At 46.5% G+C, this 13472-nt stretch overlaps 1 protein-coding gene across 5 annotated transcripts in view; it reads right to left on the minus strand.

The window, feature by feature from the left end:
• The window catches only part of RAB11FIP4 (RAB11 family interacting protein 4), a 91237-nt gene that overhangs the window by 5817 nt on the left and 71948 nt on the right, over positions 1 to 13472 (minus strand). For 4 of the 5 annotated variants that reach the window (XM_021414671.1, XM_021414675.1, XM_021414673.1 and 1 more), the window contains 4 exons: positions 6419 to 6642; positions 3791 to 3982; positions 2291 to 2425; positions 768 to 803 (listed from right to left, as the gene is read on the minus strand). In XM_021414671.1, the coding sequence (XP_021270346.1) occupies positions 768 to 803; positions 2291 to 2425; positions 3791 to 3982; positions 6419 to 6642 (587 nt within the window). The remainder of the gene's footprint in view (positions 1 to 767; positions 804 to 2290; positions 2426 to 3790; positions 3983 to 6418; positions 6643 to 13472) is intronic. The other variant, XM_021414672.1, reaches the window with a different exon arrangement.

The raw sequence follows: 13472 nt of genomic DNA on the forward strand, positions 1-13472 counted from the left end.
ACTGCTTAAGCACAAGCCTTACAAAAGGCTTAAAGGTAACTAAACAAAGTCATACTGAGCACTACCAACGGCATTAGTTCCAGGGTGCAAGCTCTCTATTGCTTTTGATAGAATCCATCGCCAGCATTAGCATGGTTTTAAACCTATTTAGGTTTATTCACACTACATATCAAGGTGTATTTGCTTTTTTAGAAGCTAAAAGGTTGCCACTGTATACTGGTTGGTATGGCTAATCTAGAAAATGTCATACGATAAGAGCTTCTTTATAAAGAGAAACAAAAGAAATCACAATCTCAGTTCCCAATATAGAACAACATCATGATACATGTAGTTCAGATTATCTGTAGCATTTCCTGAAACTTAGAGCTCCTCCCAGTCCAGAGCTGGTTTATTCAGCCAAAGACAGACCACAATTCCTTACGTCCTTCTCAAAACATGCTCTTCCTATCGTTTGTGTTTTAGCAACAACAATGCAAAGGTCTACACTACAAGGGGGGACAGAAGCAATAGCTGGACTGACAGAACAGCAATTTAAAGGAAGAAACCATCAGTGTTCTTAATAGAGCTCTTCACAGTCCAGGGGCCTACTCCAGAACTAGCAGTGACTTCTACATTCTGCAATTTCACTACAAGCCTCTTTCCTAGAAAACCTGCCCTGCACGTTTTTGTTTTCTTAAACTTATTCCTCCTCTCTCCCTCCACTGCTAGTTATGGAATTGTTAAAGTTGATTCTACAAGTATTCAGAAAAAAAGTTTAGGATGCTTACCTTCCAAAAGCTGTGCTTGATATTTTCCTGTTAGGGCTACAAGGATACAGAAGTAATGATACAGGAATTAAACATTTGTTTGATCACTACTGATTTCAATCTCAGATTAATCTCTAACCAAATTGCACAAAGAAACATAATATTGACATTTTTTGCAGAGTTAAAAAAAGATTCTGTGAACAATATCCTCAAGCAACTTAATCAAGAACTGCAGTTACTAACAACATGAAGATGAGTGGAGCCACAAGTTACTGTGAGCGTTAATAAGTCAATTTGCAAGTACTGTTATATTTAGCAGAGATTTGTCAGTGTAAATCAGAATGAAGTTAACGTTAGAAATATCACAAAGGGACATTGAGTTAGTGATGGACATTTATTTGGGATTCCTAAGTTTCAGATTGTTGTTTATAAACAGATAGCTTATCCTTCACCATAATACTTCCCAGTTCAGCACAGGGACTGAGATGCTTCCCATTTTTACAGCTTCCTTTTACAGAGAGAGACTGGTTATTACCCAAAGGAGGGACTGCATTCCAGTCAAGAAGATTATAACCACGTAAATGCATTTGGGAGAGGCAAATATCTAGCTGCCTCTCTTGACAAGACGCCATGTCTCTGGGCACACTCAGGCACACAGCTGTATCAGAGCACCACTCTCTTCCAGCCAGGTATATACAACTTTGCTCATAAAGCTACTAAAGATCTAGCCAGGCATGGTCTGGGATTTGGCAGACTCCTTGCTAGTGCAAGAACACTGTTCAGATCAAGTACTATGCTACTGTGTTAAGAGAAGAAGCAGTGCACTGTGCCACAGACTATGCAGACAAGCAGGATTTACATTTAGTTTCTAGGGGGAGCTAGAAGCCCATCAAATGATCTCCTTCAAAAACTGTAACTGATGGTAGTTCTATGCGCTCAGCACAGCTCAGAATTGGTTGGGATAGAAATGTAAGGACAGCTGAAATTATAAGGAACCCCAGAAGTCACTTCTGCCCTACGATTCATCATGGTTTTCAAGTTCCCTTTAGGAGGAAAAAAAGAAAAGAACAAAAACACGCACAGGAATGAAGTACCTCTGTTGACCAATAGCTTTGTGAGAGGTGTATGAAAGGTTATGCACATTAGCTAACAGTCTGCCACATCACCCCTTCCCACCTGGAGTAACAGGTAAGTAACTGCAGGTCTGCACTAAGAGGCACAGCAGACCCCGCTTTTCCTGAGGAAAAATCCCAGACGTATCACTCTCACTCTGAGACCCAACAGCCCATTAGTTTATGTATTTAAGGTGTAGACAGCTTTAATAAACTCAAGTCAGAAAAACACTTATTACTTAATGAGGAGCTGCGCTTAAGTTGAGGCTAGATGTCAAGGTCTGAATTTCTTACTGTTTTGTAAGAACAAGAAAACATGTAAGAGAGAACGGGATACAAGAAAGGAAAGCACTCTTTCTTCCTCTCTCCCTGCCACTAACTAGGTTCTATTTCAAGGGAGCATTGCTAGAAGCAGTGCAGTAGGCTCCTTACCTGTTTGCTTTCAAGTTTTTCAGCCTGGCTTCCAAATCGTTGAGTAGATTTATCTTTTTGCAGCACTGTGAGCAGTAAACATCCAGTAACTCGCTGTTATAAACATGCCTCATTTTTCGGGGTGTTTGGCCAGCACTGTTTGCAGGAAAGGAGAGATATTACTGGCTATAGTAACCAACTCACAACAGGTTTTCCTCCTGACTGTATGTCAGAGTCACAGATGAGGGACCTGGGGAGCCACCTCTCACCACAGCTTATTTACCTCAGAGGTAATGATGAGAAATACTAGTTTAAGGATAAGTCTACCTGCCTGAGCTGAGGCTCTACAGAGAACACATTCTGGGCATCAGTGGAGAGAATCAGTTTGGGCAATGTGAAGAATAGCACAAGACGCACAGAGTTCATGCGATGCACATAGCAAAAGCTGCTACATTAGCATGTTCACCTCAGCAATATCCCCTCTCTCATCCTGCCCATCTTCCCCCTGTCTGGCATGCAACCTGAAGAGTCCTTTATCCAAGAGAAAGGCAGGAAGATGAAAAACAGCGGTTGGTCAGGAAGAAGTGACACAAAGGGAGAAGGGAGAAGTGGACATAGATATAAGAGGAGATAACAGTAGTTCTTGGCATGATAAAGGGAAAATAAACTCAAATTAAAAGAGAGCAATCATGACACAAAATGCATAGAGCCTCAGAAATGTGAATGGAAAGGACTGCGTAAACCTGAGGGATGAAGGATGCAAGTCATCACCATGAAAGTGCAGCAGAGAGGGGTGCTGGCTCTGCATGCATGACCAAGGTGGTGAGGTTGGATTGCAGAAGTCCTTGAAACAGAGGGTAGCATGCAGGGGTTGCATGTGGAACAGTGGGATGGAGTGAGCTCGTTCTGTGTCAGCAATGAAGCACAAGATCTTCATATGTTTTTGATTCAAGCAGACAAATCCTAGAGGGTCTTCATGCTTGGTTCTTCGCCAACTCTGTTCACCCATTCCCTTGCTTGGGGAAGGATTTTTAAGTCTTTTTAAGTCTTGTTTCAAATCAACCTGTCTGCATGTGGAACTTCATCTTACAGGATAATATGAAGGATTCGCAGTAGTAGAACACTAACAAGAAACAGCTCTCTTGCAGATGTCTCCACTGCACCAGGGCTAGATCATAGCACTAAGCTGGTTTCTGACTTGCAGCAAGTAACTTCCAATACTAACCCTTAACTGTGATACCTCCTGCCTGCAATAGAAAGAAAACTCTACATGCAGAAAAGCACAGTTTTTTGTGTTTTTTTTTTTCAGAAGAACCCAACAGTAACTATCAGAAACAAAGGTATTTGCTGCAGCTCTGATTATCAAGTGTAGTCTGTTAACTGGAGGGCAGAAAGTGAACTGATAACGTTTTCCTTTTAAGGCAAGTCTACATAACCACTGGAAATTCTGGTATGGTCACCCATGCTCAAATGGAGAATAAAAAAAATTGAAAAAATGTTTGTTAATGAATAAGGAGCAACCTGGAAGATACAGATGAGCCAAGGTCAGAGTAGGCGTTGGTTCTGGTCTCATCATCAGGACAGGGGCTACTGGGAGTAAAATCCACATCATCTCCTTCCCCATAGTCTTCAAACTGCTCTTCATTACTGATCAGAGAGGCGGTGGAATAAGTGGAGAGGTCAGATGCTGCAGAAGGGTTGTGAGGACTTGCCCTGAAACAAGAGGTCAAAACATCTGGAAGGCCATCTTTGATAGCACCTCACCTCACATGGAATCCTGCACCTTTTCAGCTTGTCCTCTCACTTCAGTTTTTAAATGGGCTACAAATTCAAATGACACACACATCTGGTATGCACTGAGAATCTACAAACAAGCGACCTGTGAGATGGGTTTGGATCAGTGCCAACCACTGCACTTCAAATAGCACAACTCAGCAACCCTCAGCCATTCCTTCCATGTAGCGGTGAAGACTTTTGCTTATAGGACTTAGGCTGAAGGCAGGAATTATGCAAACATCTCCAAAATGCACAAGCTAGTGACAGCGATGTGTACAAGACCGAGGCAGTTGCTGTATTCCTTAACCAGTTTCCCAGTAACCCCCATAAGCCCTCTCCCACAACCCATGAGCTCCAGCCACTCTCTTTTGTGTGGCCAGAACCAAACTTCAGCTCACCACGTGCCAGATGAGCTGGGGAATGAGAGTCACTAAAACCACAGATGTAATCTGAGGCTGGATCCCAGCCCTTCCTTCCATCATGACAAAACGTGTCTTTCAAAGGAAATATGGACCAAAAGAGAAGGCTGCTTTATGACCACTAAGTACCTAACATCGTGCCAAAAGGCAGGGAACAGCCCTACGACCTGAGAGCGGTAGCAGACATAGGTACACAGCTCAGCAGAGCCGGGCACAGTGGCAGCCCTGATGGATGTGACTGGCTGCGGTAGCTGAGCCAGGCTCCAGGTGGATTTGGGGGAGATACCATGCACCAACCAACCACGGCTGGTACGCAGCCATAACCAGTAGTCAGTCACCTTGCTCATAAACAAATAGGCTAGACCCTCCTTGCACAGCAGCAGGCTGCACAACAGGATCTGCCCCTGGAGCAGGGCTGCCTGTCAGGCTTACTCCTCAAGGATGAGAGATTCTTTACCCGCAACAGATATCCAGTGACTAGTAGCCAGCCTCCTAAAACTTTACTTCCTGCAAGACTGAGAGACTTTTTTTTATCTGCTAATAGCTTGCTATCTTGCTATATGATTTGAGTGATATAAAGGACGAATTGTATATATAATCTTTCAGACATAAATTGTTAGCCAGCAGGTCCATTCTAATCCTCATGACTCAATAGGAAAGTCTCCTTAACAGTTTTGTCTGACCCCGTTCTTTGTTCATTTGTGACTTTGCCATCAGAAATCCTAAGTCATTTAAGTTTTGCTCCTTCTCTCTTATGAGTGACGTATAACCTTATCTGCGACAACCTCACAGGATAAAGCAAGATTTTAGTAGCCACATAACTTTCAGGAGTTCCCAAGGCCCCTTGATGGAGGGGGCAGAATGCACAACATCCCATCCCCATACATATGAGCCTGAATTACACAGTTTGAAGGAAAGATACTTATTTCAAAAGTAATATAGCTAAAGTTTATCGCTCTGAGGATAGGTGCAGGTGTTTAGAAGAACCAGCAGTCTCAAGGTAAGTTTGATGAAGAACTGACAAAAAACTGGAATTAGCTTGATAAAGTGTCTGAAACTGCCAGGGCAAGTGGGAGAAGGCCAGATCTCAGCTAGCTGAGAAACTCAGGAGAGCAGGAATGAGGCTGCACAGAGAGCACCTGAAGTGACCAGAAGAGAAGACAAGTGAGGAAAACCCAAGAGGTGCAAACCAAGATGACAAGCCAAAAGTAAGGAAGAAAGTGCAGAAGCTTACAAAGCAGGCCCAGCTGAGCTCTGTCCTGCTCTACTGCATTAACACAGCAAAGCAGGATTAAATCAGATTGGGTCCCTTCCCCTGCAACTCAGCTTTTACCAGCATTCTCCAGGTACACACCTGTAAAGAGTCAAGTTAGGATTACTGAGACACTCCTGTGTTAACAGCAAACTATAGTTATAGACACACATGCCAGGACACCCTGTGTTAAACACAAATTACTGCTGCACACTAATGGTCACATAAAATTAGAAACGCACAGAATTGACTTGGTACATGGAGCTGCAAAGCAAATCAGCAGTGCTCATATCTTCTGATAATTAGACATACAAAAAGCTAAAGCAATATTCCCCCTATCACGCTGCTCTGTGGAAAGTATTTTAAACTCCAGCATACAAAGGGCACAGGAACACAGAAGGTTCCAAGTTTTGGGAGAAGCCAATAAAGTGATCCTTTCTGGAAAGGGACAACCCAGAATTTTCACCTCAACACACAAAACATAAGTCCACAGAACATGCCAGAAGCCAGGGCCGAGACTGTCCAGGTCCTCTAAGTGGCTTAGACATCTACCTCCCTTCTGTTTTAAATTAAGTTTCTAAATCCTTCAGGCATCCTCAGCCTCCCCAAGCAGGGATCAGCCAAATAAGAGCTCCTTCCTCCTTGGCCTTTTTACATACGCCTCAGAAAAGAGTGCTGCCATGGGGCAAAGCCACCACTCACTTGTCACCCGGCAGAAAGAGGACATCAAGCATGCCATCCTTCTCCTCACTCCGACACACGTCGGAGGCCTCTGAGTTCTGGGCACTCTCAATAGCACTGTCCATGTCAGATTCATGGTGAACCTCCTGCTGTGCTAGAGTCATTGCGTCGTCATCAGGGAAGAGCTCCGACTCGCTGTAGACGCCTTCAGTGTCCAAGTAGGTGCAGTCCTGGATTTCACCACCCTAGCAAAAGAAGAACGAGAAGTCAATTTGTATCATCCTTTAAGACAGCTAAGAGGATACAGGGGAAACAATAACCCACTTTCCAGACCCACTTTTCCTATGGGAGAGTCATAAGAAGGCCCAGTTATAAAATGCAGTGAGTTTTGCCCTAATTTACTGTCAAAATGGAATCAGAGTAGTAAATATCCTCAAATGTTTTTTAATCTAGAAACAAGAATCTTTTGTAAGAAGGATATCACAGGACCAACTCTTAGCCACTTCATGTATTAATATTATCAATTAAACAGAAGCAAGCCAGGTAAGTACAGCAGCTTACTCAGTCTTTGTGGCTGGGCAAAAATCTATACGGCAGTTGTTGAAAGAAAAAAATTATGGTAAGTCTTGGTGTCAGAGATTTCAGAGAGCAGGGGAAGAAACAAAAAGCTTCAAAGCCATCTGCTCCTGCTTCCTGGAACCACATCTTCATTTAGTATCAACTAAACTAAGACGTCATTCTTGTCACTGCAGCACTTCCTCGTTGTTGCTCGTCCCCTCCCTTTCATTCTTGCCCCATGAGCATTCACAATAATCAAGGCAAGCTGCTTTCTGTTTTCTTGCCCTTGAGATACAAACAAAAAAAATTCTTTGACAAAAACATAAAGCCTAAGATTTCACTGTCCTTTTTTTGCTACGTGGGAACACAATATTGTCTTGGCAGTTCCCCTTCCATCAGACACAAGCTACTCGAGGTCCCCACAGCACCGTGCAGTGCTCTGGCCCACAGCTCTGCTCTCACGCTCACCTGCAAGCCACACAGGCAGCTTTACCTCTGAACTGCTGCCAGCAAGCTAAGACAACCACGCACTTAAGCATAGCGTACTGGCACACGTAACAAAGCACTTCATTTAGGAACACTCTGCCCTTTGGTCCATCAGCCCTCCTGCCCAGAGCACTGCAGCGTGCCTCAGCTGCTCCTTCAGCACACTGCCCTGCCAGGACCCTGTCAGGGAAGTCTTGGCAGCTGCACAGCATCCAGGAATCCTCTGCCACCCCTGGACACTCCTCTGCTACAGCCACGGAGGGGTAAGTCTCCTTTTTCAGAACCAGAGACAAGATGCCAATGAGAGCCATTTCTCCTTAGTGGCTTTTCCACCTCAATGTAAGAGTCTGCCAGAAGCTTCAGCTCTCTCAGATCTGCACCAACAGCTATCAGAAATGCAGGCCTCACTTTCCATTTTTTCCTGAAATATTTATATGACTGAAAATCCTAGCACACTGACGTTTACAATATTTCAGCAGTATCCAGGAGGGTTTGTTTACTCTAACCTTTCTTCTTTGCACCCCACAGGCGTAGAGCTCCCATTTCTCTTAAAACATTTAATGCAATTAGGCTCTGACTGCCATTATAGAATTGCACCAGCTGGCAAGAGCCGGATCCAAGCTGGGAAAAGAGGCACGGAGCACACAGTGGATCCGCGAAGCATGAACTTGCAAATCGAGGCAGGAAAGAAGAAAAGAACTCCCGCACAGCCTACCTCCCAATTAGCATGTCTTTTGAGAGGTCCTGGGGAAGCCTCTGCTTAAGCAAGTCTTTACAGCAGACAAATCTCACCGGTATTATAGAAGTTAACACCAAGAAGCAAAGGCCAAGAAGAGTTCCCTGTAGATAACACCACGCTTTTTCTAATAATAGCATCCTAGATGCTCTTCAAAAAAAAGTCCATTACCAATTAAATGCACAGTGTTATCTATAAAGACTACAGGCTCACTTTTCCTCCCCGATACTTTCTGGCAACCCAGCCTTCCCCATGTGCTTGTACTGGTGCTCGGATCCCCAGCTGCAGCACGGACTGAGCCACACACCGGGGTAACACCACCTCGGCCTCTCCACCTCCCTCCGTGATGCTGCCCTTCAGTGCAGCCACCACCACCACGCTGATATGGGAGGCTTTCCTCCCACGGCCTCAGTAACCTTTAGGACTACACAGATGAAACACCTTTAAAGCAAAGAGCACGAGTTAAGACAGCTGCCATTACAAGAAGTCAGGACCGGAGCACGTTGCTACTAAACAATACCTGGCACCCATGCGTTACTGACTAACGCTGGGAGATATTTGCATTTGTGTAATTGTTCCGTGATCACAGTTTCTCACAGCACCCCAGTTTCAATGCTGCTGTCTAGCACGAGGTGTTTACAGACCACACCTAAGGGAACTGAACTCCTCCAGAAAAAAAAAAAAACAAAACTGAATGCACTGCTCTCCATTTACTCCTTCACAATTAGGGATCTACAGTACTTCATGTCCCAATTTAGAGCTTGGCAAGAACAAGCATTATTCAGGCAGTCTTAAAAGAGCTAGCTCAAGCCCAAGCATTATGTTATAGATTAGGAGACACTTCTGTCCTGAGTCACTTGTTTTCAGTGCACATGGATGAGCTGAAACCAGAACGAGACAGAAAGGGGCTCTGCTGCTCTGACTGTGAATCACTGCTGCTCTAGGCAGCGCCCTTCTTTGTGGGCTGAGTTAAGAGAGATGAAGTTGCTGCTTATGGTCTCGGAATATTCGCATTAAAGAGTACGTTAAGTTAAAATGGTAGCAACACCACGTAACTGTGAGTAGCAGTAAGCACTAAGTACTTTACACTTTAACTGGCTGCTTAAGATATCTTCAAGTGCTTCACAGGCAGCGGGCCAGGCTTGTATAGCAACTGTTGAATATTCAGCAACAGTTTGCTCTATAGAAGCACCTGCTGCCCAGAGATCCGAGGCCACTTCACAGGAACTAATGAATTCCCTTCCTTGAGAGAGGCAATTGTGCGGCTGCATTGCAGACAGATGAGCAGGCACGGTCTGCCTCCTCGCAGCCACCCCAAACAGAAGCAGGAGCCAGCCATTCCCATGCACTGCTTCTGGTCTGTGGGGCAGGAGGCGGCGTCAGCGCCTGGTGGGCACGGCAAGACAGCCCGGCCTTGCCTGCAGCAACCCAGCTGGGCTTTCCCAGGTTGGAAGCAATCCATAAAGCCGGCACACAATGCAGCTGGAAGCTGTAACTTGGCTGACAGGCTATGTGACACGCTCACATCGATACGCTCATGCTGAAGAGCAGTCCCACTTAAAATTCACACCCACCACAGCCTAATCACCAGCAGTGCTGACACTTCGACAGCTTCGCAGTATTCCAGAGGGAACAAGGAAGGCCAGACGATCCAAGCCTCTCACCACTGGGCGACGCGACCAGCAGCAGCCAGCACCACCACGTATGTCATCTGAACAAGATCCCTCAGAAGGATCCTGCCCCCATCCTGTGCCCATCGGAAAGCTGAACCCGTCAGCAGCAGGAGAGATGCAAGCCTGGTGTCCCTGCACCCTGCCCTGCCCATTTCTTCACAGTAGAAAGGGGAAGAGGTGTGCAAGGCAGCGTGCCAGGCTTGGGGGTCTCAGATAAATAGCGCTTATTGTTGCACACCCAACACAGAGAAAATCCAGGTACTCACCTTTCTTCAAGCAGCCACCGCACTCAAGTTGTCTCCTAATTACTGGGTGATGAAGAAGGGCGTGAAGCATTTCTAACCAATGCGTTTTAGAAACACACCACTCCCATATAAACATTTGTACGTTTCCACCAAGTGAGCTATAAACTTAAAGCACACCTTCTTCTTCCCCATCTAATTCTTTTTCAGTTGTCAGACAGGTAGGGAGATGCCCACCAACCCTTTGATCTGACTGAATAGGAAGAAGGCCTGTCAGAGGAAGACACAGAAGCACCGTCCCCACACCCAGGAGGAGGAAGAAGCGTGTGGCTGCGGCTCCTGCCATGCCTTGCAGCCTTCAGACAGCTTCCTGGGGCAGCACGGGGAGGGAGAAGCCGTGCAAACCGCTCCCATCTCCGGCTGCAGCATGGAGAGGGCACCACGTTTCCCCAGATAGCTGGGAGTTTAAAATCTCTGAGGGTTCAAGACCACTGCGCAGGGAATGGGTGTTTTTAAACCAAGCTATTCATATAAGAAGCTATTTCAGGGCCACAAATTAGTTTGTTCAATGCAATAGCTTCCTCCAATTGTGTAGTTACTCAAGTCTAACATTTGGAGCTCCATTTAAGGCAAAGCTTCACACACCCCTGCTGCAGCCACTGGAGGGGCAAGTTTATCCCTGAGATCCTAACACTGCCACAAAGCACAGGACAGCACCCTGGAGAGCCCCGAGAAAGGGACAAGCTCTGGACGTGCTGCAGCGTGCCGCAAGCAGCCGCTCCGCACATAACGTTTGCATCTCACACAATCACGCAATTCAAGGACAGCAGGTTTGGATGAAGGGCCCAAGCCTCAGCCTCTGGGCTGCTGACGCTGAACCACTCGAGCAGAGGTTCTGAAAGGCTGCTCTGTGTGCTGGCCGGGAGCTGATGTGCCTTTTCCAAGGAGGAATCGCAGGCTGGAGCCAGCCCGGGAGCGGCAGCAGCAGGAATGTTTACACTCCGCTACCTGTCACTGTAATTGGCCGTAATGGACATGCCAGACCTCATCACGCACAGGGGCTAGATTCAAAAACTCCTTTTCACAGGTCATCGCTTATGCTCTGCAAGCTTTAACATTAAAAGACTTTAGCAGGCAGCTAATTTGATCCTCTAAAGAAACCAATAAAAAGAAAGGCTCTTTCCCAGCACTTTGAAGCTGCATCTCATCACTCCCCCGGCTGCTTCTCGCTGCTGGGCTATTGTACGCTCACCAGTCGTCACTGCAGGCTCTAAGCAGGGAGCAGCCCTTTGCAGGAGAAGAAAACATCCCAGAGTGCAGTGTTACGATGGGGTCAGCACATCAGCCACAGAGTTCAGGATAAAACCTAGCAGGCCATGTGGCACCTTGTTCCAGTACCCACCAGGGCCCCTTCTAGTCTGGACTGCAGGACAGTTTCCGTTCCCTTTCAGATACCATCGAAAGAAGTGCCAAGTGGCCTCATGCTGACTTGCTGTTAAGGATGTCACAAGTACCAATGAGAAACTCCTAAGGTAATCAATCACTCCTGCAAGAGCAGGAACTAAACCCAATCACCTGGAGAAGTCGCTGTAACATCTCAGGCACAAAATGCTGTTGGCTGTGCAAGCTGCTAGCCCCTGGTGCCACAGCCACCCAGCACAGCTCGCAGCAGTGCCCTCTACACCCACTGACCTGGGGCAGGGTGCCCAAAAGAGGCATCAGGAGCTGAAACATGCTCAGCTCAGCATCACCTCTGCGCAAAGCAGCACCAGCCCTTGGTTTGAAGGCTACAGGTGTACAACTAAAATGGGTGCTTCATGGTACTTGCCCAAAAAAGCTCTGAGAAGTCATGGCCTTGAGATGATCTCATCACAGAGCAACGATGAGAGAGGACAGAGAATGTCATGCTCTGATTTGGGACCATGTTCTGGGACTGACATTCAGGTCTGCCCCATTCCACGTGCCATTTTAGTGCCAGTGCCAGCGCAGCTACCACTAGGACACGCCAACAGCAGCACTGACCAGCACGTTGGCAGGGACAGTTGGTGATGAAATTACAGAGGCCGCTGCGCCCCGGGCACCACACAGCCAACCGCAGACCCGATGTTACAACAGCCCTCACATAAAGGAAGCCCAGAGCTGCAGCTCCCAGCCCAGACACGCACAGTATGGACCAGCCCGCAGAGCAGGGGTCTGAGCAGAGTTCCGTGTGTGTTATTTCAAAACAATTCTGCAAGGGAACACTTGTACTATGTCAAAGGGAGCAGGAGGCTGCTCGCAAAGAAGTGCCTTCATTTTAAGCCTCTTAGTACAAGCACAGCCCAAGCACTCACTTTGTGCTTCAGTTTAATTACCCATGTCTGTGAGTTACAGGATACCCTTCCCAGCCATTGTTTGCTGCTCAGGAGGCAGCAGAGCCCACGCCACAGCTTGTTTTCCCTGACAAGCCTCAAGGTCACCCAGTTGGGTGCTAGATAAATAGCAAAACCTTGCATCACTCCTGCCTGCAGGTGCTGCGGGCACAGAGCTCTGTGCACAGCGCTGGGCTGCGGGGAGGGAAAAGCCCTGCAGGAGCAGCACAGGGCAGAGTGAGGAACAGCAGGAAGCATGCTGTCACACAGGGACAATTCTGCCCACGTCTAAGCTTTTAACAGGAGCCCTGGTCAAACTCCTTTTCCTCAAAGAGTTTGGGAACTGTAGTATGTGTGTCTCTTCCATACTATTCTAAGTGTAACCTCCAGGAAGCATGGTGAAGTAGAGACATTTAAAGATAAATAAAGGAAACAAGATTTTTGCCTCATACCTGTCTTTCTACCCAAGAGGGTTAGATTACACTACAGCCTACAGAGATGAGGAACGGGAGTGATTTCAGATCCCAAGGGGTGGAGAAACATCCCAAGCTTCCATAGCACAGAAAGAAATCCAGCCACGCTTGATAATAAGTAGTTTATGGTGGCAAACAGAGGGAAAGCATTAAGGATGTGGGTTTGCTCTAGTTTATATGGGAGCACTTCCCAGAGCTCACTGGTCAGTCTGAACGCAGACAAGCCTAAAAAAACAAGTTCTCTTTATGTTTAAGAAACACTGAAGCAGCGCTGAAGTGCAGTTCTCTGTGAGGAGGAAGAGCTCCAGGACCTCGGTGGCTCTTCAGCGGGCGGCTGAGCAAACCACAGGCTGAGGAGGCTTTGAGGAGGAAGAACTGGAATCGCAGCCTTCACACAGCAAAGCTCACGAGTACTGAACTTTGACAGTTTTCTGCGTCCCCATCTGTGTCTAAAAAAAATTTGTGTTTTATTGTTATTAAAAGACTCACATTTGTATAACGAAATGAATAAATTGTATTTGTAGATGGGCTTCCCTTTATTATTTCTTGAAGTCTG

Source organism: Numida meleagris, chromosome 17 (assembly GCF_002078875.1).
Source record: "Numida meleagris isolate 19003 breed g44 Domestic line chromosome 17, NumMel1.0, whole genome shotgun sequence".
Lineage (NCBI taxonomy): Eukaryota > Metazoa > Chordata > Aves > Galliformes > Numididae > Numida > Numida meleagris.